Genomic DNA, 25,587 nt, shown 5'->3' on the forward strand with positions numbered 1-25,587 from the left:
TTTCAGTTTAATCTTTGAAATATAATTAAAACATATGCATTACAAAGATAATAAAAAAACAATCAAGGTAATCAGGATACTACAATATTTAATGAAATTCATTTTAAAACACAATTTTGGTTCAAGAGTTTGCACCTTGAGAATGTATCATTAGAAATCTCCAAACTTGTATGAATGCATTTAAGATATCACAAAAAACAAGACAAAAATAAACACTGATGTTTCTGGGAGTGCCAGAGCTCTCACTGGGTTAAGGCTGGGATGTTATATTAGAATAAAGTATTAGGGGTCAAATCATGCAGGCCAGTGATACACATGAAGAGAAGACAGCATGTTGGCAAAACTGGTTTGTTAGTACCAGCTGGAGCATGTGAATGCCACATTGCTAATTACAAACTGCATGTGCAGTTCCTATGTAATATGTGGAATGGAGAAACCCTGATCAATTATCTGTCATAACATAGGTCTGCTAGTGTCGTAATAAAGTTAATGAATAGAACAGTTAAACACCGACTTTACATAACCAGCAGAAAGCCTTTATCACGCAAGTCTTTCACATACACAAGCCTTTCCCCCCCTTCCCCCCTCCCACTTTAAATTTGCATTTTACCCATGCTGCACTCAGTGATCCCATACTAATCAGAGCCACTTACAGGAAGGTCATAAGTATGTCTACAATAATTAACACTGCAGTATCCCTCATTTTGATTTCCTGTAACCATGTAGTTAGAAAAAAGCCAAAGTAAAATGTGCAAAAAAAAGGTTAATTTACACAAAAATCTTAATAAACTTTCATGTCCTCTGAGGGGCTCAAAATATTTAAATGCTTATCTGAAACAATGTTTAAAATGTTGCCACAATAAATGGCAATGCAACAGGAGTCCAGACTTTAATAATTGTTAATGTGATCTGCTATGCATAGGTCTAAACTTCCTGCTAATATTACACAGCACCAATAAGGGCAGTGAACCGATTATGGAGGTCTAAACAGCTACTGCACAGAAAAACAATCAGGGATCATGCTTTCTGGCAGTGAAGTTGTGGATAAAGTAGATTAACAGAATCCAAATCCGTGTTTTCATATAGTCTAGCTTCACATTAAAAATCAAAAAGTTAAGATCACAAAGATGAAATGACCCAGTAATACTGATTCCAATGGAAGAATAAATTTGGCAATCACTGCATTGAGTTGGATAAAACTACCAAAAGTGGGGATACTGCAGCTTAAAACAAAATGGAGTCCACTCATGAAGACGGTCACATTGCCTCACATTAAAAATCCAACACATTGCTAAGAGAGTAATTACTGACTTCAGGACTTGACGCTCAAGGCTAGCTGTTCCAACAAGAGAGGCGACAAGAACACTCTCTTCTGCAGTCTCATTCCACACAGGGCCACGATTTGGATAAAATACCAGCAGATTGCGTTGCCATGAAGGTATGGTTCTTGGACAGCCTCTTCCTAGAAAACAGTGCACTTCTTTCTACGCTTTTTTACAGGTGGTGGACACAGCACGGCTCGAATTGCTTCATCAAAGACCGTCTTTAGACCCCGCTGAGTAAGAGCAGAGCATTCCAGATACTTCACAGCACCTGCAGGGGACAAACAACTTTGAAAATGCAAATCACATCAGATGTTCAAGTTCTCCATGCCAGTGCTTTCATTACTCAGCTTTTCTATTTGCCCAGTTTCCAGGTGGGCAATATATGCAAAGTTACCTATACACGATCTTGATGTATCACAGACCTTCCAACTTTAGGGAGCAGATTTTTAAAAGTGCAAATATTTTAAGTATACATTTAGTTTTTGTCAGAATGCAGTTGACAGCAAACCAGAATCTCAACAGATCACAGTTGTCATGGTAAAGACACACATATATGGCATGGAGGAAAAAAAATGTGCCTTTGATGCTCTTTTGCCTGCTATGCCATTCAAAAAACGATCATGCCTCAACTTTTGCCTCAGCTTCTCTCTCCTGCACTACCCTGTGGTCCCCCATTCCCGTTACGTGTAAAAATCACAGCATCTTCTCTTGAAGAACCAACCCTAGAATGCTCCTTGCTGTGAACTCCAAGGATTCATTACACTGATTTACGACGCCTTTACCAGAGTCACACTACACAAACAGCCTCTTAGGCTTACCAGTCATGCCAACAACCATTTATCGATCTCTACCAACCCCATTTAACAGCACTTGGCATGTAGCTTTCTCTCCCTTGGCAATTCAAGTGTTTTTTTGAAATGTTGTTTCAACCAACTACCCAGTTGAAAATATGGCTTAGTTTTATTTCCGACTTCGCTCAACTTATCTGTCACAATCTTGAAATCGCTGAGTTTTGGATTTTCAACTATTGGATACTGTTCCGACAACCTTAGCTGGCCAATACACAAACCTATCAGATGGTGACCAGCACTAAAATTACGAAGAGTCATCAGTCTGAGATGTCAATTCTGTTCCACTCTCCATAGATGTTGCCTGATTTGCTAAATATTTCTAGCATTTTATGCCCTTAGCTCAGATTTTTAGCACTGCAGTTTTGTTTTGCTTTTCAGCTTACAAAAATGAAAGAATGGCAGAATGGACTGTTACACAGCTTTCTGGTATCAGCCCACTATCAGAATTTCTAATATGTTTGCAAAGGGGGATAAAAGTTTGAAATGGCAAAACAATAAATTTATTTTTAAATCCGAATGATAAATTTTGATACAGAGCAAAATGGCAGAAGAGACTCAGTGCTTCATAAATCTTTACAGGTGATGTCAAACTGTATCCATTTAATTGTAGAAGTTTTTGTTTTCACAAGGCAGAAGGTGGCCACTATTATTTGAGCCTGGTTTTGAAGTTGGGGGGGGGGGAGGGTACACTTACTGAGGTTAATTGCCTACACAAACAAGGAAACATAAAGTAGCTCAACACTGGCAGGCTTTCCCAGGGGAATGGAAGTGGAAGATTTCTTCACTTTCTCACGAGCTGACAATAAAAGTCAACTGTGCCCTCCGAGCAGAACTGACGATGGACTGCAATTCTCTTAGTTGCTAAAACAAAGGCCTCTTTCAGTCTGTGCAAACCTCATCCAGGACCATGCAGAGTCTTTATTTTCACAACAGAAACTCAGTATCAGTAATTATAGGTATTCCTGCATCTCAAAATTATACATTGCTAAGCATTTTTTTAACAAATGATCATTCACTTTACACAAATAGGAATACAGGTTATTTCATACTTTTACCCTTTTTCTCTGTGTGAATTATGCCAACAGTCATTTGTCCATTATTCCAGTTCATTACTAACTTACCTTTATCTGTTACATGGATAGCGGAACTACCTGGCTTTGCAGCAATTCAAGATAATCTTGATTACTGACCACTGAAACCAATGGATTGAGCCAGAGTATAATGTGCTTACACTACTATTTAGAGCAATACTGGCAAGGATAACCTGTCAGGATCATCTAGCCACAGAGTTAAAGTTATTCTCAACATTCAGTACAACAAGGCCCTCCCTATCATTAGGCAGCCCTGGGTGTAAGGACAGCAGCTTACTGAATTATGCATTGCATTTACATGCATGTTGGTTTGCGATCATGTTGATGTGCATGCTCTATGCGCATAGCATACTGTGCGTACTCATTATAATAGAGTATTTGTATTTTAAGGAATATTTTTGATAGCAAAATGTCTCAATGTTACAACAATGTCCTGGTGAAACCTTTTACCAAGCTCGTCACTGACAGCACCAACATTTGCAGTGAAGAAGTCTAAATGGGAATGCAGGAAATGAGCCTTTAGTCATATGTTGTACTTCGCAAACAAGAGAAAATCAGCAGATGCTGGAAATTCAAGTAACACACACAGGATGCTGCAGGAACAGTTCATCCAGCATTCTGTGTGGGTTGACATGTTGTACTTCATGGCTTTGTATGCTCCAGGCATGTTGCCAACTAGCTACACGTAGCTTCATGCTCTGCAGTTGCCAAGAAAATTTTCAACAGCATACCTGAAAGTATTCCATGCGATTTTTTTCTCCAGTCCTACTAGAAATTCTTCGAATTGCCTGTCATTGATGACCTGTTTGATTTGTGGACCAACAATAATGCCCTCCTTAATCTTGGCATTAGTTATTTTGGTTAACATCTGTCTGAAATATCGAAAACCTTCAAGGGAATTTTTGCGCCTGGTAATAGCAATTTCCACCCTTGCAGTCTTGAACCCAGTAATTCTGCTTTTGCCTTTGACAAACCCAAGTAACCAACCAGGTCATTTAATTCAGATTGAGTTATCAGATGAGGTTCACTCGACATAAAGGGTTCAAAATCTGTATCAGTATCTTTTTCCATTCCTGAATTGGGCATCGTGGCATCTTCATTTGCCTCCTCTAGACTCTGTGTCTCTGGTACCTTCAGCACTGGAAGACTATCATCATACGGCACAGGTCTCATGGCGAAGTTTGGGAAATTCAATGGGTTTTTTTGTTTTTAGCAGAGGAACAGACATACTGGCCAGACAGAAGTAGCAGTCTGTCACATGACTCTTCTGATCTTGCCATATCATTGGGACAGTGAATGGCATTGTTTTCTGTGTACCTCTGAGGAGCCCAGGCTTTGTCTTAGTCGCCAATTTTACACCCGAAGTAGAGCTCATAGACTTTCTTAATAAGAAGAGTCATGCTCCGTCCTTGAGATTTAAGCGTATACTCGTTACAAATAAAACAGGAAGTATCACAGCTATTGCAACATTGGCAAGACATTTTGGTATCACAAATACTCTTAAAAATAAAATTACTTTATTATAATAAGTACACACAGTATGATGCAAAGAGCATGTGCATCAAGGTGATTGCAAACCAATATATTTGCAATTGCAATGCATAGAATGGTGTGAGCATGATGCTTTCATAGCCTTTCTAAAACATGCAGCATCAACCCTGCCTAAGCATGTTCAGGCATGCCTGGACAAGATAGAAAAATTTTCAGCTTACACTGTGGGCAACGTTTTAATTGTCTTGAATTATGAACTGAAATAACAAATACAGGCAATTTCAAAAACATGGTGTGTGATAGGGAAATTTCATGGTGATTTTCATGATCAACAGCCCAAAATCCATAAGATACACTCAAAAGTATTCAGGAAGTAAAACCTCTGTTGCCCGGTGCTTACTGTCCTTGGGGTCTCTCAAGGGAGTCTGGAGTTTGTATTCCATTATTTTGCAGAAAACTTTACCTTGTAATTAGCACAAGATTAATCAGAAAAATACAATATAAATTGAAATTGGTGCATTTTACATAAAAGGATGCAGTTCCTCTCAGACAAATATTAAGGGACAATTTCATTATGTAAAGAAATTTATGAAACTGCTTTTGATTCCAAATTGTTTCTTAAAAAATTATTTTACTCAGCAGTATACTGACTGGAAGAATAAGGAAGCTTGTTATTGGAAGTTCTTGAAAATGCTCTGTTCTAAAATTGTTTGGCCATTCAGGTTTCAATTTTACAAGCATCTGCCATTCCTGGTGAAGAAAATTCTTTCCACAGTGGTAAATAGGACAGAATCCAGGCAAAACAGAATCTTAATGCCACAGGTTATATTGACCTGATTAACTTCGTGTCACAAAAGGCCATTTCACAGTGGCTTGTACTGTACCCGTACCCTTCCTGATTTTTATTAGTCTTTGTTTAGTTGGAAGTTTGAATGTTGTATCCAGTTGGCTGAACTGTTGGATAGTTCAGCAACAAAAGAACTGCAGACTTGCATCCAAATGCAATGCACAAAAACAAAAACCCACGTGCACGTAGAAAATAGCTAATTGCAGAACAACTCAATGGAAAGTTCCCATGCTCAGAAACACATCTGCAGTAAGGAAGTTCCCTCTTAGTCCTTGTCTCAATAATAAAAATGAAAATGGTTTCACAACCAATATCATCTATTTTTTTCTTGTTCTTCATTGATGTTCACTGAGTCAATGGGACCAAATTGAGGTCTAAAAAGTTAAGAGCAAAGCATTTATTAAACTTGAATTCTAGACAAAAGAGAATAGAGCTGATTGTATAGTGATCTCAAAACTGTGTTTTACTATTGGGTTATATTTCTCAATGCTGGAATAACAATCTATTTCTAGTAAGAATCTAGGGATAATTAGTCAGTGCAAAATCTGCATAGACCAATGTAGAAAAGCTCTACAAGGATGTTTGCAATTCTTATCTAAACTATTCCTCACATTCAACCAGGCTTTTTAAAATATAAATGTCTGCTAAAATGTATGGCTTTAAACAATGTAGTCCACAATTCAAAGAGGAACTCTGAAGTGGTAATAGGAAAGGCTAATAAATCTTGAAGCTATTCATTCATCACTTACACCTGGAATATTAACGACCGTACATTTTTAAATTTAGAGCCAATCAGTGCACTGAGGAAATCTACCACATTCTACTTCTATTTCCAATATTGGTTTGTTAGACCTCTTTTTTGTAACAAAAGTTATGAAGCAATTATCAATAAAAATGCCTGATTGTTTATCATTGCCATTCCTGAATCAATACCTTTCTTTTCACCTATCTTAAAAAGCCCTGATTGTTGGGTGCTATTAACAAACACACTGGTTGTCCACTACACAGGGTCATCCTTGCAGAGGTTCATCTTACACTGTACCAATACAGTGCCTTGAAAAAGTATTCAGCCCCCACAACCATTTTCACATTTTACTACCTCATTTTTAAACTTAAAATATATTGGAAACAGGACTTTTTTTGAGCTAATCTACAAAACATTCTGTATCAGGTCAAAGCAAAGGAAAAATTTCAAAACCTGTCAACAATTTACTGAAAATTTAAAACAATAACTGAGAGGCTGAAAACCTATTCATTCCCTTTATAGTTACTACACCAACTTTCCTCAGTTGCAATATATTGCCTTACCAATTCATCCAGTTTGTTGCTGTAGAAAATTGGAGGATCACCAGTTTTCAACTAATTCATAAGAATAGATACAGGTGTCCCCCGCTTTTCCAATGTTCGCTTTACGAAACCTCACTGTTACGAAAGATCTACATTAGTACCCTGTCTTCGCTTTCAGAAGGTGTTTTCACTGTTACGAAAAAAAAATTCAGGGCGCGATAAAAAATCAGCGTCCAAAAAAATCAGTGCGCAATAAAAGGCAGCGCCCTCCCCCAGATTCGGAACTGCTTTGCTTTAACACGTGCCTGTGAGCAGCCGTTTGCAAGATGAGTTCTATGGTATTGGAAAAGCCTGAAAGAGCTCGTAAGGGTGTTACACTTACGGTAAACCTAGACATAATTAAGCATTTTGATCGTGGTGAACGAAGTAAGAACAAAGTGAATTTGGCTTGTGGAAGCTGACGAACATGATGTTGAAGAGGTTTTGGCATCCCATCACCAAGAACTGACAGATGAAGAGCTGATGCAATTGGAAGAAAAAAGGATAACAATGGAAACCAAATGAGTTATGATAAAGTACGACATTAATTTTGAAAGGGTACGTCGGTTTAGGGGATACTTGCAGGATGGTTTGAGTCCTTATTAAAGAACTGTGTGATAGAAAAATGCACGAGGCTCAGCAGTCAAGCAAGCCTTCCACATCAGCCACAGCAGATGACGAACCTCGACCTTCGACATTGAGTAGGGCAGAGATAGAAGATGATGAGCTGCCTGTTCTAATGGAAACAGATGACGAGATGACACCCCAGTGACCCACCACCCCAACCCCCAGGCTACGGACAGATACCGATTCGCGGAGAATGCAAAGGTAGCTGGGAGGCACACAGCACACCTTTAAGAAGACGATGCAATTGGAAATCGGCACTGATCTGGGCCGACAATTACGGGTGGCACCTAATTAATTAGCATGCTTGTTTCGGCTTTTTTCTTAAAGATGTGCTGTGTACCTCCCGGCTACCGCTGGACCCCTGTGTTCTTTGTGGCAATATATCGCTCAGCGGCCTGGAGGGTGAGGGGCCACTGCACCATCCAAACTCTGACGACTCAAGTCTAACACACCACCATCAGTGTGCTCAGTGCTGAACCGATTCCGGTAAGTGATCCTACACTGTACATACATTATTTCTACTTTATATTGGCTGTGTATTTTTACGTGTTATTTGGTATGATTTGGCAGCTTCATAGCTTAAAGGTTACTGGAGAGCGCTTGCGCCGTGTTTTTGCCAACAGCGCTTGCATGAGATTTTCGCTACGGAGAACAGTTCGGTAATGTTTGTGGAAAAGTATTTCTACTTTATATAGGCTGTGTATTTATCATATCATTCCTACTTTTACTATATGTTACTGTTATTCTAGGTTTTATGTGTTATTTGGCATGATTTGGTAGGTTATTTTTGGGTCTGCGAACGCTCACAAAATTTTCCCATATAAATAAATGGTAATTGCTTCTTTGCTTTACGACATTTCGGCTTACAAACCGTTTCATAGGAACGCTCTACCTTCGGATGGCGGGGGAAACCTGTACCCCATCTCTAAGATCCAACAGTATAGTAGATTTTCAACAGACCAAACCAAAATGAAAACAAAAGAGCATTCAAGACAAGTCTGGAGAATACTAACAGAGAAGCAAAACACGGGGAAGGGTACAAAACTATCTCAAAGGCACTGAACAAACCTCAGAGCTCAGTGCAGTCCATCGTGAAAAAGTGGAAAAAGTATGAAACCACAGCCACACTGCCTAGGTCAGGCTGCCCCTCTAAACTTTAGTCACTAGAGAGGAATGACGTTTGCAAGAGAGGCTACTGTGATGCCAACAGTCACCTCAAGTGAGCTGCAGAAGTCAATGGCTGCAATTGGAGGTAAGGTTCATGGGTTCGCAACCTCCAAGGCCTGGCGCAAAAAAGGGTATTTATGGAGAAGTGGCAAGGAAGAAAAAAGAAAGCATATCCTTGCCTATAAAGTCTTTTCAAAGTGTCACTTAGAAGATACTGTACAGATGTGGAAGAAGGTCTTGTGGTCAGATAAGACTGAAGTGGAACTTTGTAGCCTCAACACTAAGTGGTATGTGTCATGTAAATCTAATACTACACGTCAGCCAGGTAACACCATCCCTACTGTAAAGTATGGTGGAGGCAGCATCATGCAATGGGGACTGGAAATCTGGTCAAGTATGATGGGAAAATGAATGTGTCTAAATACAGAGAGATCCTGAATAAAATATGTTATCTGCTAGAAAGCTTGAACTGGGGAGAAAGTCAGTCTTTCAGCAAGACAATGACCCAAAGCACACTCCCAGAGCAACCATGGAGTGCCTTCAAATGAATAAAATTGGTGTCTTTGAGTGTCCCAGTCAGAGTCCTGAGATTAACCTAATCAAACACCTCTGGCAAGACTTCAAGACTGTTGTCCACTGCCACTCCCCAACTAACCTGGCACAGCTTGAGCAAATTTGAAAGGAGGATTGGGCAAATCTTGTTCCATCACATTGTGCAAAGCTAATAGAATTTTATCCAAAAAGTCTATTGACTGTTGCAACTGCAAGGTGGTTCAACTAATTGCTAAGCAAAGAATACTTTTGAACTGCTGACATTTCAGTTTTTGAATCTTTAGTTTTCCATGCTTTACAATTTTCCCTGTTTTTTGGGCTCTACTGTGAAAAAAGGAGCATGTGATTCACAAATAAAAATTCTCAGTTAAATTGATCAAAATCCCTGGTTGTAAAACTCAGGTGTGAACAAAGGGTTGGTGGCCGAATAACTTTACGAGGAACCATATATCCCTTCCTCCCAAACCAAACCTATATTAGTAATTAAAACAGAAGGCATTCAATACACAAGCACATTCACCTCAATACCCCTGTAAATCCTTCTCTAAGAATTCATTAATCAATATATTGGTTAAAACCTTTCACTGCTGTTGGAACTGACAAGGATAGACAAAAATAATGACTCCAGACTAAGATAAATATCTTATAATGTCAAATTTTTGGTATCTTCTAATTTTAAAACTTTGTTCTGTAGCTTAGCGCCAATCCCCGTCTCATTCCCACTGCTTTGCTTCATTGGTGGTTGCTCAGAGCTGGAATATATTTACACCAGAATGTCGTTAAAAGATGATGGTCTAAGTATTTACCAATGATCTGGATGGAAATAACTGTGTAATAGTCGAAGACAAACCTTTCATTTTAACATGGTCACTGTATTCTATCAAAGGGTACATTGAGGGGTAAAGTTTTCATCACAACCCACAATTGCTCCTGGATCTCAGCAATACTCACCTATCTCCCTGGCCATCGCCAAGCCTTGTGGGTACGTAATGGGTGCCAGCTTTTTATCCCTTAGCCTTTCAATGGTGTCCTTATCATCCCGCAGATCCAGCTTTGTTCCCACCAGGATTATTGGCGTGTTTGGACAATGATGTCGCACCTCTGGATACCACTATGGAATTGAAGAAAATTTAGAGCTTTATATACATCAAACCCTTTTTCATATTGTTGTTTCTCTAAGCAACTCAATCTAAATGGTATTGTGTTATGCTTTTGATTCACACTCATTTGAGAAGATACCAAGATCACAAATCTGTTTCCCACAAGGATCTTAAAGGATCTATTCCCTTGCACCATGGTTGTTTGGCAGTTAGCGTGACGCTATTACAGCTTGGGTTTTGGAGTCTAGAGTTCAATTCTGGTGCAATCCGTAAGGAATCTGTACATCCTCCCTATGGAATGCGTGGGTTTTCCCAGGGCATTCCGGTTTTCTCCCACAGTCCAAAGACACAGCAGGTAGGTTAACTGGTCATTGTAAATTGTCCTGTGATTAGATTAGGGTGAAATCGGGGTTATCAGGGGTTGCTGGGGCAGCATGGCTCAAAGGGCTGAAAGAGCCTACTCCACGCCAGATTGCTAAATAAATAAATAATCCTAACAGACTGAATAAAAATTGAGCTGGGGAGGCAAGGTGATGAGGTGTAGAAATTTCAAACACAATGTTTATAAAACCCATCAAGAACGGTGTCAATCAAGCACTGTTGTTACCTAAACCAAAGACTAAAATGGAACATGGACAATGAAGCCAAACTTGGAGGAATAGTGTGGAAGAGATGTGAAATGAGATCCCCCCAACTCCTCCAAGACTGAAAAATGTGATAGATACAAAATAAAACCAGATAACACTAACTAGGACAGGTCAGATGGCTTTTGTAAACTTCTGGCAGAAATCTAGCTCTTCTAGATGGACAACTACCAGTGAATGAAAGAAAAATGGAGGGCTACATTAGATTCTTCGAGGAGTTTAAAAGGTCGCGGGCTGAAGGGCTTGTAATGTATTATGTAATGTTATTCTATATTGTCTTCTCTCAAAAGATGTTAACTGATTAGGTACTTACAACATTTTTTATTTTGTTTCTGAAAGGCTTATATTTTTCCTTTTAAATGACTGGATGGATAAAGCGTAAATGCTCAAAAGGTTACATCTGCAAGGAAGATTCACATCATCACTCCTAATATTCCCGTGCCAGAAGTCAAGACAACCTGCTAATTAACCAAGGCAGCAAAGTATTGTGCTCCCAACTGGTGATGCACTTACTTCCAATCTCAACCAATATAACAAAGGCCAAGATAAAAATGCATTTCCTCTCCGTTGGGTGAGGGAGGTAATCTGTGCAACCACTCACCTAAATACCATCTTGGTTAACGCATAATGCATAGGCACGTGGAAACCGAGAACCTAGGTAAGCCTGCATCGTTAAAAGGTCCTATACCTACAAAGTTACTTCAAGTGCCAGCTTTATTTTGAGTGAACAATTCAGAAAGCAAACATTACCTTTGCTCTGACATTTTCAAAGGATGCCGGACTCACGAGTGAAAAGCAGATCAAAAATACATCCTATCAACAAAAACGAGAGCAAAGAAAACAAAGGGAACAATGTTATTTAATCCCACAAATAACTTACTTTCATACCTGATCTTTGTACAACTGTTATTAATCAAATTGACACAGACGCTGAAGTGGTGCTTGTAACAGATGTCATTAAAAAGATAAACTAGAAAGGGACATCGCTCTGGAAGTCATTGAACAACTAATCAGATTTATACAGGGCAGGTCCAATGCTCTAACTTGGCTACTTCTACACAAATTAAATGTTATGGGAAGAGACTGAAGATGCAGCCAGTAAATGTTTGTATACAAATAAAAACCTCTGGGAATGAATAAAATGCAGTGCACACAATATTTAGATTTTCAAAAGACTTGTATTTACTTAACAGATGAGTACATATGTATATGATATAGTTAATACAGGAGCAAAAGGGGAGGGTACAATTACTACCAAAGGACTGCATCAAAATATAGAATTCTAATAAACCTACTGAATGACAATGTTACTGGAAAATTAACCAGTAATACAATCTGAATTCCCAATGCACCATTAATAGAGGAGTGACACATTTTCCTAAGAAAACAAAGATAAACTCCTTGGAAACTAATTATGCAACAGTGCAGAATCAGGGGATACAATTCCAAAATTAGTAAATTAGTACAGATTCAGACTAACAAAATGTAAAGAAGAAACAATATTCAGGAGTTATTTCCCAGGGTTAAATGTGAAGAACTTTGGACTACTACTGGTCTCTGCTGTAAAACGATATTGACACAAGTGCAATAAACAAAGATTTACCAGAATCAAAAAGGTTTTGCCCATTTCAAAACTCCAGGAATAAATCTGGGGCTCTTTTCCTTAAATGGTGTGTGCTTCAATCCTGAGTGGCCTTTAAGAATTTGTAAAGTGTAGATGCGGAGAAGGATTTGGTAGGAATCATAAATATGTCATTATAACCAGCTCTTGTATTAACAGTAGACAGTGTTATTTGGACAATTAAGGAGGATTTATAATATCCAAAGTCCAACAAAGGAATAGAAAGTGTGGGCACCATACCGTCTGTGGGTAGGAGAGGGGTCGGAGTCGATCATAATCTTCCTGACCTGCTGTGTCCCAAAGTCCCAGGTTCACTGGCTTCCCATCTACCATAACATTAGCTGAATAGTTGTCAAATCTGTAAAAATTAAAGCATTAGAATTCAAAATATGAACAGGTTTGACGTTATTGAGAAAGAATACTACAATGAATACTTACACTGTTGGGATATATTCTCCAGGAAATGCATTGGTGGTGTAGCTGATGAGCAGGCATGTTTTACCTACAGCTCTGTAAAATAAGAAAGACGCTGCTTTTAGTTAAAGTGTTTAAATGCATGTGCCAATAATTTGCAATGTATAAATTAAAGCTCCCAAGCATATGGAAATGTCTAATACACAATGGCATAATATGAAGTCAATTGGAGGTAAGAATAGGGAGGACTCCAGAGGTTCAGTCAGCTCCCAAACATATGAACTCACAATTCAACCAGTCATCTTACAGATGTAGTAACCGATTGAATAGGCTACCTGCATCGAATCATTCTGCTCATTTTGAGATGGTGCTCTTGTGCATCTACTGCTTATATTTCAATGCTACAGCACCAAATTCACAGTTTACACTTACAACATAGAGCATACAACAAATAATTGAGTTAGACAATAATTTTCAGAATCAGGTTTATCATCACTGGCATGTGACGTGAAATTTGTTAACTTAGCAGCAGCAGTTCAGTGCAATACATAATATAGAAGAGCAAAAAAAATAAATAAAATAAAAAATAATAAGTAAATCAATTACAGTATAAGTATATTGAATAGATTAAAAACGTGCAAAAATCAGAAATACTGTACATTAAAAAAAAGTGAGGTAGTGTCCAAGGGTTCAATGCCCATTTAGAAATCGGATGGCAGAGGGGAAGAAGCTGTTTCTGAATTGCTGAGTGTGAGCCTTCAGGCTTCTGTACCTCCTGCCTGATGATAACAGTAAGAAAAGGGCATGTCCTGGGTGCTGGAGGTCCTTAGTAATGGACGCTGCCTTTCTGAGACACTGCTCCCTAAAGATATTCTGGGTACTTTGTAAGGCTAGCACCCAAGATGGAGCTGACTAGATTTACAACCCCCTGCAGCTTCTTCTGGTCCTGTGCAGTAGCACCCACCCCCACATACCAGACAGTGATGCAGCCTGTCAGAATGCTCTCCATGGTACATCTACAGAAGTTTTTGAGTGTATTTGTTGACATGCCAAATCTCTTCAAACTCCTAATGAGGTATAGTCGCTGCCTTACCTTCTTTATAACTACATCGATATGTTGGGACCAGGTTAGATCCTCAAAGATCTTGACACCCAGGAACTTGAAACTGCTCACTCTCTTCAGCTCTGATCCCTCTATGAGGATTGGTATGTGTTCCTTCGTCTTACCCTTCCTGAAGTCCACAATCAGCTCTTTCGTCTTACTGACGTTGAGTGCCGGGTTGTTGCTGCGGCACCACTCCACTAGTTGGCATATCTCACTCCTGTACGCCCTCTCATCACAATCTGAGATTCTACCAACAATGGTTGTATCGCCAGCAAATTTATAGATGGCATTTGTGGTGTGCCTAGCCACACAATCATGTGTATATAGAGAGTAGAGCAGTGGGCTAAGCATACACCCCTGAGGTGTGTCAGTGTTAATCATCAGCGAGGAGGATATGTTATCACCAATCGGCACAGACTGTGGTCTTCTGGTTAGGAAGCTGAGGTTCCAGATACAGAGGGAGGTACAGACGCCCAGGGTCTGCAACTTCTCAATCAGGATTGTGGGAATGATAGTATTAAAGGCTGAGCTATAATCACTGACATAGGTGTTTGTGTTGTCCAAGTGGTCTAAAGCCGTGTGGAGAGCCATTGAGATTGCGTTTGCCGTTGACCTACTGTGGTGATAGGCAAATTGCAATGGGTCCAGGTCCTTACTGAGGCAGGAGTTCAGCCTAGTTATGACCAACCTCTCAAAGCATTTCATCACTGTTGATGTGAGTGCTACCAGGTGATAGTCATCCAGGCAGCTCACATTATTCTTCTTAGGCACTGGTATAATTGTTGCCTTTTTGAAGCAAGTGGGAACTTCCGCCTGTAGCAGTGAGAGGTTGAAATTTTGTGATTAATATGAATCTACAGTCTGAATTCCCACTGCACTCTCCAATCACACCAATGTTCTGGTGCGCTAAAACACGTTTACAGGTTTCCAACACCTATAAATTCCACGCAAGTACGCAATTCTTTTTAATCAAACTGAATTTAGCATACCATTGTGAGAGTAAGAGTTTGGCACGGACTAGAAAGGCCGAGATGGCCTGTTTCTGTGCTGTAATTGCTATATGGTTATATTTAGTAACAACTGCATTCCAACTATTAACATGTCATTAACATTTAAGAAGTTAGTATGCAGTTATATTTACTGGATGAATTATTGAAACTTGTCAAACATATTTACCAGAACCATGGCAGTCCAAAGTAGCATGAGCAATGGGTCTATCTTAGAATTCGATATTCAAAATTAGTCCTGCTGGAACTCAAAAAAAAGATAAAGGGGCTATGGAATGCATTAAATCTCTGAAGAAAGAAATGTAAGCTTCCTTACAAAAACATTGTACTGTAGATTTACAACTCAGCATATGGATGAAGACATCTATACAAAAATATTTGTTACCCAGAGCCTGACTTTAAACATACATATTATTTTGGGCAATAATACTTGGAATTACAAGCTGAAAGGCAATCTAGTAGAAAAATACTGAAGATGTTGAAAATCTAAAATCAAAACAATGCTAGGACCACCTTCATGGGTAGAAACAGACTTAATACTTTAGGTTATCTTTCAGAATTCAGAAAAATCAGGAATGAAACAAGTCTTAAACTGGAGAGAAAGAGGAAGACAGGAAAGGGAGGGATAAAGGAGGAATTGGATTGTGCTGGTAGAGTAAAAGAGCAGGTTTGTAACAGGGTAGAAACCAGGAGAGGTTGAGTGAGATTTGGCAGTGACACCAATTGAAAGAGGTTTTCAAAGGTGTGTCTGACATACGTAAATAGGAGCTAAACATAACCTGAAATGTGAGAGGATAGTATATTGCAATATAGATAGTATAGTAGTTGGAACAGATGAATATTTGATGGTCAGCATGAACATGATGGGATGAATAGCCCGTTTCTGTACTGTGCAACTCAATGACTGTAGAAAAGGAGGAGGAAAATAAAACAAGTGCTGGAAATGAGGTACAGGTCAGATGGCCAATTGTCTGAAATAATGTTTGATGTGAAGTCCTGAAGGTGACAATGTCAGTTGGAAGAGGAGGTGCTGTCTCTCCATCTTACATTCAGCTAACTTGGAACAGTGCAGGAGACCAGAGGCAGAGAAGTCACAATGTGAATGTTTGGAGAATGAAGGTAGCAGGCAACTGGAAGCTCAAGATCACCTCTATAGTCCGAGTTCTGCAATGTGCTGCTGTTTGTATTTTGTCTCTCACATCACTAGCACCAAATGCAATACACCAAACAGAAACTGGAAATCACTTGCAAAGCGTGTTTAGGCCCTGGAAACAGGACAGAAGGATACGGACTTCAGTTCCCACACTGAGACATGTTTATGTTGCGAAGATGTTTTGTTTTGCTTTGCTCAGTCCCATTCTTAATGATGTCCAGTTGTTCGTAATGCTGTGAACGACTGATTGACAGACTCTAAAGTGACCAGATGTGATGCTGGAGAACTGCTCAGTACGTAGCTGCACCGGTGCTAAGCTTCCTTTGGCGCAGTTTGTGGGAAAATAAGGAATCACAAAAAGAGATAACTGCAGGCACCCTTCATAAACTGGATGTGGCTAGTGGTCCTAGTGGGAAAACAGCCAACTACAGATGTGTACCTGTAAGACTTGCACAGCCCCGCTATGTCTAGGAAGGGCCAGCACAGTAACCTGGTGGTTAGCATAACGCTTTATAGTACAAGTGACCCAGGTTCAATTCCCTTCACTGCCTGTAAGGAATTTGTATTTTCTTCCCCACGATCGCATCAGTATCCTCCCTCAATCCAAGGACCTACCAGTTGGTGATAATGTAAAGTAACTGGTCAGTGTAAACTGTTCCGTGATTAGGCTACGATTAAATCAAGGGGTTTGCTGGGCAGCGCGGCTTGAGGGGCTGGAAGGGCCATTTCCGCACTATATCTCAATAAATAAATAAATGCCAAGTGTCTGAAACGCTGCTGTCTGTCAACAGATTTTCAAATGGCACCCAGAGGTGTTTGTCCTGGGATTCCCCAGCACTGTGCTAGGGGAATCCTACGCTAACTAGGTAAGATCAGATCAGAATATGATTCCTAAACCAGAGGATGAGAAGGAAAAAAGAACAAATTCAGTTACTTCAGTTTATTTTAATTATTTTGATTAGTGAATTAATGATTTTAAAATATTAAAAGATATTAAGAACAAGCAAATTTTCTCTGTATGTCAGGCATATCTTCTTTTTAATGAAGTGTCATAGGCTTTGCCAGGAAGCAAACTCAACCCAGCTTTTCGTTTTATGTGTACATTGTCAGAAAACCCAGGGCCAGGGCTCAGAGGCACATTGGTTACTGCTGATACCTCAACACCTGACTGTAGATCTAAGAGACAGGACCTACATATAGGTAAGTGAATGAGCGTAAGCATGTGCGTGTGACTACTTGTACACACACAGAAGGGAGAAAAGATGATACAAGTGGCAAGCTCCAGATGTAATGAATGCACACGCATTTATTATCTTAAATTAACAATGAGATACATGACTGGATCACTTTTTAAACTACTGTTAATGGGTGATAAACATACTGACAAGGACAAAATAATTTCCTGTTTTGACTATTGAATGGGATTGTTTATACCCACCCAAGTGGGAACATGGAGCCTCTGTGTGCTTTTTCTTTTGAAGGTTTAAATTAAAACGAAGGCTGACCACATAATTTTAAATGGGGTGAACTACCTGGAAAACTCTAACCCAATTGCCATCAAGTCAAGTCACTTTTTATTGTCATTTCAACCATAACTGCTGGTACAGAACACAGTAAAAATGAGACAACGTTTTCCAGGGCCATGGTGCTACATGAAACAATACAAAACTACACTGAACTTCGTAAGAAAAAACATAAAAACTACACTAGACTACAGACCTATCCGGGACTGCATAAAGTGCACAAAACAGTGCAGGCACTACAGTAAATAATAAACAAGACAGCAGGCACAGTAGAGGGTACAGTAGTTGGTGTCAAGCCAGGCTCTGGGTATTGAGGAGCCTGATGGCTTGGGGGTAGAAACTTATACATAGTCTGGTCGTGACAGCCCGAATGCTTCGGTGCCTTTTTCCAGATGGCAGGAGGGAGAAGAGTTTATATGAGGGGTGCGTGGGGTCCTTCATAATGCTGCTTGCTTTGTCATCCCTTTAACCTTTACACTGGTGAAAATAAAGGTCAATATTTATTGATAATCATAGCTTGTACACTTCGGCTTGTTTTCTAAAACGCTGATAAACTTCTATAGATGTGTGGTGGAGAGTATGTTGACAGGTTGCATCCTGGTACGGACACACCAATACCCTTGAGCAGAAGAACCTGCAAAAACCCTCTCCACCAGCGAGCACATCTACAAGGAGCACTGTCACAGGAAAAAGCATCCATCATCAAGTGTCCCCACCATCCAAGTCATGCTCTCTTCTTGCTGCTGCCATCAGGACCCACACCACCAGGTTCAGGGTCAGTTATTACCCCTCAACCATCAGGTTCTTAAACAGAGGAGATATCTTCACTCAGCTGCATTCGCCCCCTCTTTGAACTGCTCGCACAACCCATGGACTCACATTCAAGGACTCCTCACCTCATGTTCTCAATATTTATTGCATATTTATTACTATTTTTTCTTTTCATATTTGCACAGTTTGTTTTCTTCTGCACCCTGGCTGTTTGCCCATCCTATTGGATGCCGGCTTTCATTGATTCTATTGCATTTCTTGTATTTAATGTGAATGCCCGCAATAAAATAAATTTAGGGTTGTATGAACTGTACATGTGTTGCTAATAAATATACTTTGAACCTAGTTTGTGTGGGGCAAACGATAGGCAGGCTTTATTTTAATTTTTCAAACCCAGGAGCTGACTACTCATTCCCCTACCCCTATAAAGAATTTACAGCAATTTTCCAATCCAACAGCCCTGAATAGTCAATCAGATTTTAAACCACATAACTTAAAGCATATGGACAATTTTCTTGAACTCAGAGGGAAATGGTCACAGAATGTGACACTAAGCTGTACAGTGGAATCTCAACAAATCATTCCACAGCTGTGGCAGGAAGGTTAGAGCCAAATGACCCGCTAATGAAAAGAACGAGCTAACTAGCTGAAAACCTCTCTTTAAATATAAACATGCACACAAACTAGTGCATTTCTCTTGTTCCACACATCCAGAGTAGGTCAAGGCTGTGACCAACTATGGTTGTTGAGAGACTATACTCAAATAAATATGCATACTCACCATTTGAAGAGCAGATTAAATACAACATCAATTGTCCTGTCATCCGCTGGAACAGCAATCATGAAGAATCAAGTCCCTTACCCTTCTTGCCAGTTTCTTTTAGATTCAGTGTGGGACTGTCAGATTAGGATTAATTAGTGCTCTTTTTATTTATTGAGCCGTGCTGCCCAGCAATCCCGATTTATTCCTAGCCTAATCATGGGATAATTTACAACTGGTACGTCTCTGGAGGAAACTGGAACACCCGGAGGAACCCCACGTAGTCATAGGGAGTTCAGGCAGCAGTAGGAGTTAAACCCAGGTCACTGGTACTGTAAAGTGTTGTGCTAACCACTATGCTACCGTGCGATGCCAGACAATATTTCAGATTAATAATCAAGGGAATTGCTTTAATTACTCCAAATCCACACCACCAAAGAATCAATAAAGACAGAACACTTTCATTTTACCATACTGAACCAGTTTTACACAACACTGAGGTTAAAGGGCAATATTTCAATCGTTGTCCTACTTAAATTCAAATTTGAAAAGATTGCCTACTTAATTAATTTTGCAGATTGTGTAAAATGGCAACAGCTATGTCACTGATAACATTGGATACATTGAAACAGTGTGTAAATGGGGTGTATACTGCACAGGTGACAACTATTTGCAAGCTTTAGCATTTTAAGTACACTTGCCAATAAGACAATGGCAAACAGTAGCCAAGCTACCTCATGCAGGGTCTGGTCAAATTGTGATGAATGTATAGACTCAGCCTCGTACAGAATACAAACTCAGGGAAGCTGATAGCAGAATTAATCCAAAGAAAAACAGATTCCTCACAATCCAAACCAGCTACTTCAGATTTTCTTGAGAATCTATCATACACTAATTTTTTACTCGGCACTCCAATACCAGAACAAATATAATTTTTTTCTTGTTTCTTTAAAAATATCAGAATAAAAATAAGCTCCTATAATTTGTCAGTCAGAATATTACTAAATGCAGTATGTAATATCAGAGTGTTTTATAGCTTTTGAAACACAAAGCAAATAATTTGTTGCACCTTATAAGTACAGCTCTCGATGATGATACTTCTCATGCATATATCAGAATGTGACAGTGAATTACTAAACAATAAGATAAAGGAAATAACTGGGTCAAAACCCATTTAAAAAGGAAAGTGGGGAGTGGCACCTGTAATAGGCAAGTGTCTCAAGTTATTCATACAATGCGGAACTGTTCAAATGACACTTCTGTCCCATTATTGTAACACAAAATTTAGAATGTGGCTAGGAGGCATAATGAAGGGGGGGTGGGGGGAGGCAGAAATTGAACTATTGTTGTTGATTGTACAGATAATTTTGTAAAGAAACACTCGCCAAAATTTAAAATATAGCATCGCTGTTCACATCAATTTCCTACAGAAATATTTTCGTCAGAAAGATCCTGTTATTTTCTTAACCCAGTTAGCAAGACAATGCATTTTGGACATGTACTGCAAAATTAATTCTGCAGTTCTATGTAGTCCACGTTTAACATCAAAATTTTACAAAGACCTCAAGTAAAACATCTTAAACGACCTGCTCATCGTGTAGGAATTTTACACCTCTCAACAGTGCAAAATGTCAGCCACTTAAATGTTGCTAAGTAACCAAAAGCCCCAATTCTTTGTCAGAAAACTACATCATCTGTTAGTGAAGATAGCGCATTCCAAGCAGAGCCCAGTATCTCTCACACGACTCTTAGACACTCCTCATTGGTTAGTGATGATGTAATGAAAAACCTGCATACATATAGAAAACTAAAATGCATTTCACCAGCTGTATCACCAGTTCTAATGCAGTAGTTAAGGGTGCGTTTTGAACAGTTAAATTATATTCTTGATAGCTCATTAAGCAGAGCATCATTTTAAAAATATACATGAAAAACAGGATTAAAAAATTTCCTTTCTAGCCAGCCAATATGACACAGACAGTGAGCTAATATGTAGACATACAATAACTCACAATATGAACTTGAACAGTTTACAATGACATTCTTTTATTACTAGGCTACGGTTTATAGGTATTAACAGTCTCCAGAGCTTCATCCATAGAAATTCTCCATGCACCCCAGTCCAATCGCTTGGGGCTGGGAAGGCATTCAATCAAACTGACATCATTCCTCAAGCAACAATTCCATACAAACAAAATCATGTCACTGGTTACTGATCAAAAGAACAAATTCTAACTGAATCTCTCACTGGGAGCAAACTTACTACCTTTGTTGAGATCATACAACTTCACACGCTGGCAGGTAAAAGGTGAGACCAGGTGAGGGGGATCAAAGTGGGTGGATGGGATGGAGTAAGAAGCCCCTCCCCCACCTACCCACCATCCTCATCTCATTCAGCCATTTTCTTATTTCATCCACCCTCTCCCTCCCACCTTCCCCCATCTCACCTGTTCTCACCCATCGCTTGACAGCTTGTACTCCTTCCCCTCCTCCCACCTTCCTGATGAAGGGTCTCAGCCCGAAACATCGACAAGTTTATTCCCCTCCATAGTTGCTGGTTGAGTATATTCAGCATTTTGTGCATGTTGCTCAAGATTTCCAGCACCTGTAGCATCTTGGGTTTACCAAATTCAGAATCAGAATCAGGTTTATTAACACCAGCATGTCATAGGACATAGACATAGAAATCTACAGCACATTACAGGCCCTTTGTCCACAATGTTGTGCCGACAATGTAACCTACTCTAGAAACTGCCTATAATTTCCCTTGTATATAGCCCTCTATTTTTCTAAGCTCCTTGTACCTATCTAAGAGGCTCTTAAAAGACTCTATTGTATCCATTTCCACCACTGTCACTGGCAGTGCATTCCACACACGCACCACTGTGTGAAAAAACTTAGCCCTGATATCCCCTCAGTACCTATTTCCAAGCACCTTAAAACTATGCCCCCTTGTGTTAGCCTTCTCAGAACTGGGAAAAAGCCTCAGGTTATCCACATGATCAATGCCTCTCATCATCTTATACACCTCTATCAGGTCACCGCTCATCCTCCGTAGCTCCAAGAAGAAAAGGCCAAGTACACTCAACCTATTTCATAAAGTACGCCCTCCAATCCAGGCAGCAACCTTGTAAATCTCCTCTGCACTCTCTCTATAGTATCCACTCTCTCTATAGTGTTGTGAAATTACATACATTAATTGCACCACTGACAATCTCAATCAATAAATCAAAATGGAATGTGTACTTTGTCATTTTAATCTTTGCATAGAACATTTCCCTTTAACGTGAAGAGTTAGCGAATATAAACGCCGGTTTTACTATAGCAAACAAGTACAATGTAAAAACATTTTGGAAAGTTACATCTCAGACAGTCGCCTATCCCAGAATCATGGTCAGTACGACACAGTGCAGTAGTGCAAAGCCTTGCTGACTGATCAAGTGACTTTGGGTCTGACATTTTTCTATTCTACTCCCAAATGCAGTGGGAAAAGTGGCACTGGTAAAACAGCACAAAGTAGTAAAAAGATAAGCAAGCAGTAGTTGGGAAGCAGAAAATATCACAGACATAAATTAATTATTAATTCATGAATTATGGCAACAATGTGAAAACTAAAAATGGTTATGAAGTAACCTGGTTTCTGAGCAGTCTGAACTCTGTGCTGGGGTAGTTTACTACGATGCCTTGTGGCCCAAGGCAAGGACACAGTAGGCAAACTGTAAAATAAAATTTAATTCAGTATTGAGCTGATCACAGTAACACATAAACCACGTAAGGCTGATTACTCAGAAGTCAATGCAAGGCTCATGGGCCAGTGAATGGAATCAGATCAATCAGCCACTGATCAAATTTGATAGAAATTCAATTTTTTTAAATAACATGCTGACATTTGCAGGAGATGACCTCCATCCAGGTCCGTGCAACCATCAACAAGCATTAGATGCAAAGGGTCCAACAGACGCTATTCCTTTGTGGTTCTGGAACTAAATCTTTGAAGCCAGCTGCCTAGTGCTTTGAACATCAACTCAAACAGTGAGTTGTGGTAAATGATAATTTTGGAGACTGTTAGATGATACTCCGAAAGAGCTGTGCTAGGACAGATATGTTATGCAAATATTTATCATGTTGGAATATAGAGGCAAATTCTGAAATCGACCATAGCATCAACCTGGCAAATAATGGGATGAAACCAATGAACCGGAACAACCAATCGCCTGATAATTGTGCACACAAGTGGCAGATGAAATTTAGTAGAAAAATGCGAAGTGATGCATTTTGGCATTATGGATAGGATGTTGGAATACAGATTTAATGAGCAATTGGAGTTCACATGTTGATGGCTCTTTGAAAATGGCAGGACATACTGGGGCGACATGGTAGTATAGTGGTTAGCAGAACACCTTACAGTACAGGCAACCTGGGTAAGGAGTTTGTACGTTCTCCCTGTGGGTTTCCTTGCACGGTCCAAAGACATTTTGGCTGGTGGGTTAGTTAGTCATTGTAAATTGTCCTGTGATTAGGCTCAGATTAAATCGAGGATTGCTGGGCAGTGTGGTTCAAAGGGCCGGAAGGGCCTATACCACACTTATGTCAATAAATAAATAGACCATAATTAGAAGTGCTGTGTACAATAATAGTGAGATTATGAAGAAACTTTATAAACCTCAATCACATCTAGATTAGTACAACCATTTCTGGTTACCACACATTAAGAAATGATTTGAAGGCTCGCAAGAGGGTACAGAGATTTAACAGAATGGTTCCGGGGCACGAGGGATTTTAACCAAAAGTTTAGATGAGAGAAGCTGGATTTGTTCTTCCAGCAAAGGTTGAGGGGAGATATTGTAGATGTGGACAAGTTTTTAGCAGTTTAGATAAGACAGACAGAGGACAATTCTCATTAGCTGATAGTACAAAGATTTAACATTTTAGACAACTGGTATTAGTAGGAGTGTCACGGGGAGTTTAATGGAGGTGGGAATGAAATAAAAGATTTTCATTTAAATGCAATGAGCAGAAATAACCTGAAACTTGTTGTCTTTGAGAGTGGTAGAGGAGAAATGACCAATCATTTCAAAAGGAATAGGGATAGGCTTTAAATATAATAAATTTACTGGAATAAAGCCAGAGCAGGAGATATTATTTGACAGTATTGTTCCAGAGAGCTGGCCAAAAATCATGTGTGTCAATTGGCCTCTTGTGGTGAGTCACTCCATGACTCAGATAATTTGATTGGAAATTCCTCTTACCCTGCTGAAGATCTAACATACTTATAAATTCTTCACCAGCAGTGGTGGCATACAATAGCACTTTGAATGGCTTCAGTGAACCATAACTTGCATGGTTATAAAATAGCTGGAGCCTAATCAATCATGGCCAGCACCTTATGCTCACTACTGTCCTTAATCTTGCAAAAGGTAAAAATAAGGTGCATTGGTTCCTAAAATGGAGAACTCAATCAACCATCAGGGAAAGTTTCACACAGCAGCAATCCAATTGTCTTATGGTTCGATAAACTGAACAGCGGTCCATATAGGTTGCTGCAGGGTGTGCGAGTAATCTACTCAGAGAACATGCACATTGATATCAGTAGCAGAGAACATTTTCGTAACAATTACTTATGCGGATGACTACTTGATAATTTGTGAAGCAATTCAGTTGATAAATCATATGAAGTTTCTACAACCAACATGTTAGCTTATCTACATTCCCTCAAAGGCCAGCAGATTACTGCCCACAGAGATTTTGCAGATGCTGGACATCCACAGTAACACACACAAAATGCTGCAGAAACTCAGCAAGTCAGGCAGCATCTACGGAGAGGAATAAAGAGTCAATGTTTCGGGCTGAGACCCTTCATTGGGATTTGAAGGGTCCCGGCCTGAAATGTTGGCTCTTTATTCCTCTCCATAGATCCCAGATCATATTTTTTGCTTGTATTTTCGAACTCCAGTACTCCCAGTAATTCTCTTGACTCATTATGCCTGATAGCTGGTGTTGTACTTCCCAAAGTTCTGTTAATTGACAGTATAATAAGCCCCAAAATTTGGAACATATCCCATTTGTATAATCACTCAAATACGTCCACAAGACATTTAGTTTCTGCCTTGTGAAATTTACATACTACTAGTCAGTTTGTAAACTTGCATAATGCAAAACAGTGCTCTGAGGATTACCGAGGGACATAAAATGCTACGTTACATTAAAGCAAT

At 39.5% G+C, this 25,587-nt stretch overlaps 1 protein-coding gene across 4 annotated transcripts in view; it reads right to left on the reverse strand.

Annotated features, from left to right (window-relative positions):
- rac3a (Rac family small GTPase 3a) overlaps positions 1 to 25,587 on the reverse strand; it is a 42,465-nt gene continuing 16,878 nt past the window's right edge. For 2 of the 4 annotated variants that reach the window (XM_063074440.1, XM_063074442.1), the window contains exons 2-6: positions 13,081 to 13,152; positions 12,883 to 13,000; positions 11,772 to 11,834; positions 10,229 to 10,388; positions 5 to 1,593 (exon numbers count right to left, since the gene is read on the reverse strand). In XM_063074440.1, coding sequence (XP_062930510.1) covers positions 1,463 to 1,593; positions 10,229 to 10,388; positions 11,772 to 11,834; positions 12,883 to 13,000; positions 13,081 to 13,152 — 544 coding nt within the window. In that variant the 3' untranslated portion in view covers positions 5 to 1,462. Of the gene's footprint in view, positions 1,594 to 10,228; positions 10,389 to 11,771; positions 11,835 to 12,882; positions 13,001 to 13,080; positions 13,153 to 25,587 lie in introns of all 4 variants that reach the window. The other 2 variants (XM_063074439.1, XM_063074441.1) reach the window with 2 other exon arrangements.

This window comes from Mobula hypostoma, chromosome 22 (assembly GCF_963921235.1).
Source record: "Mobula hypostoma chromosome 22, sMobHyp1.1, whole genome shotgun sequence".
Lineage (NCBI taxonomy): Eukaryota > Metazoa > Chordata > Chondrichthyes > Myliobatiformes > Myliobatidae > Mobula > Mobula hypostoma.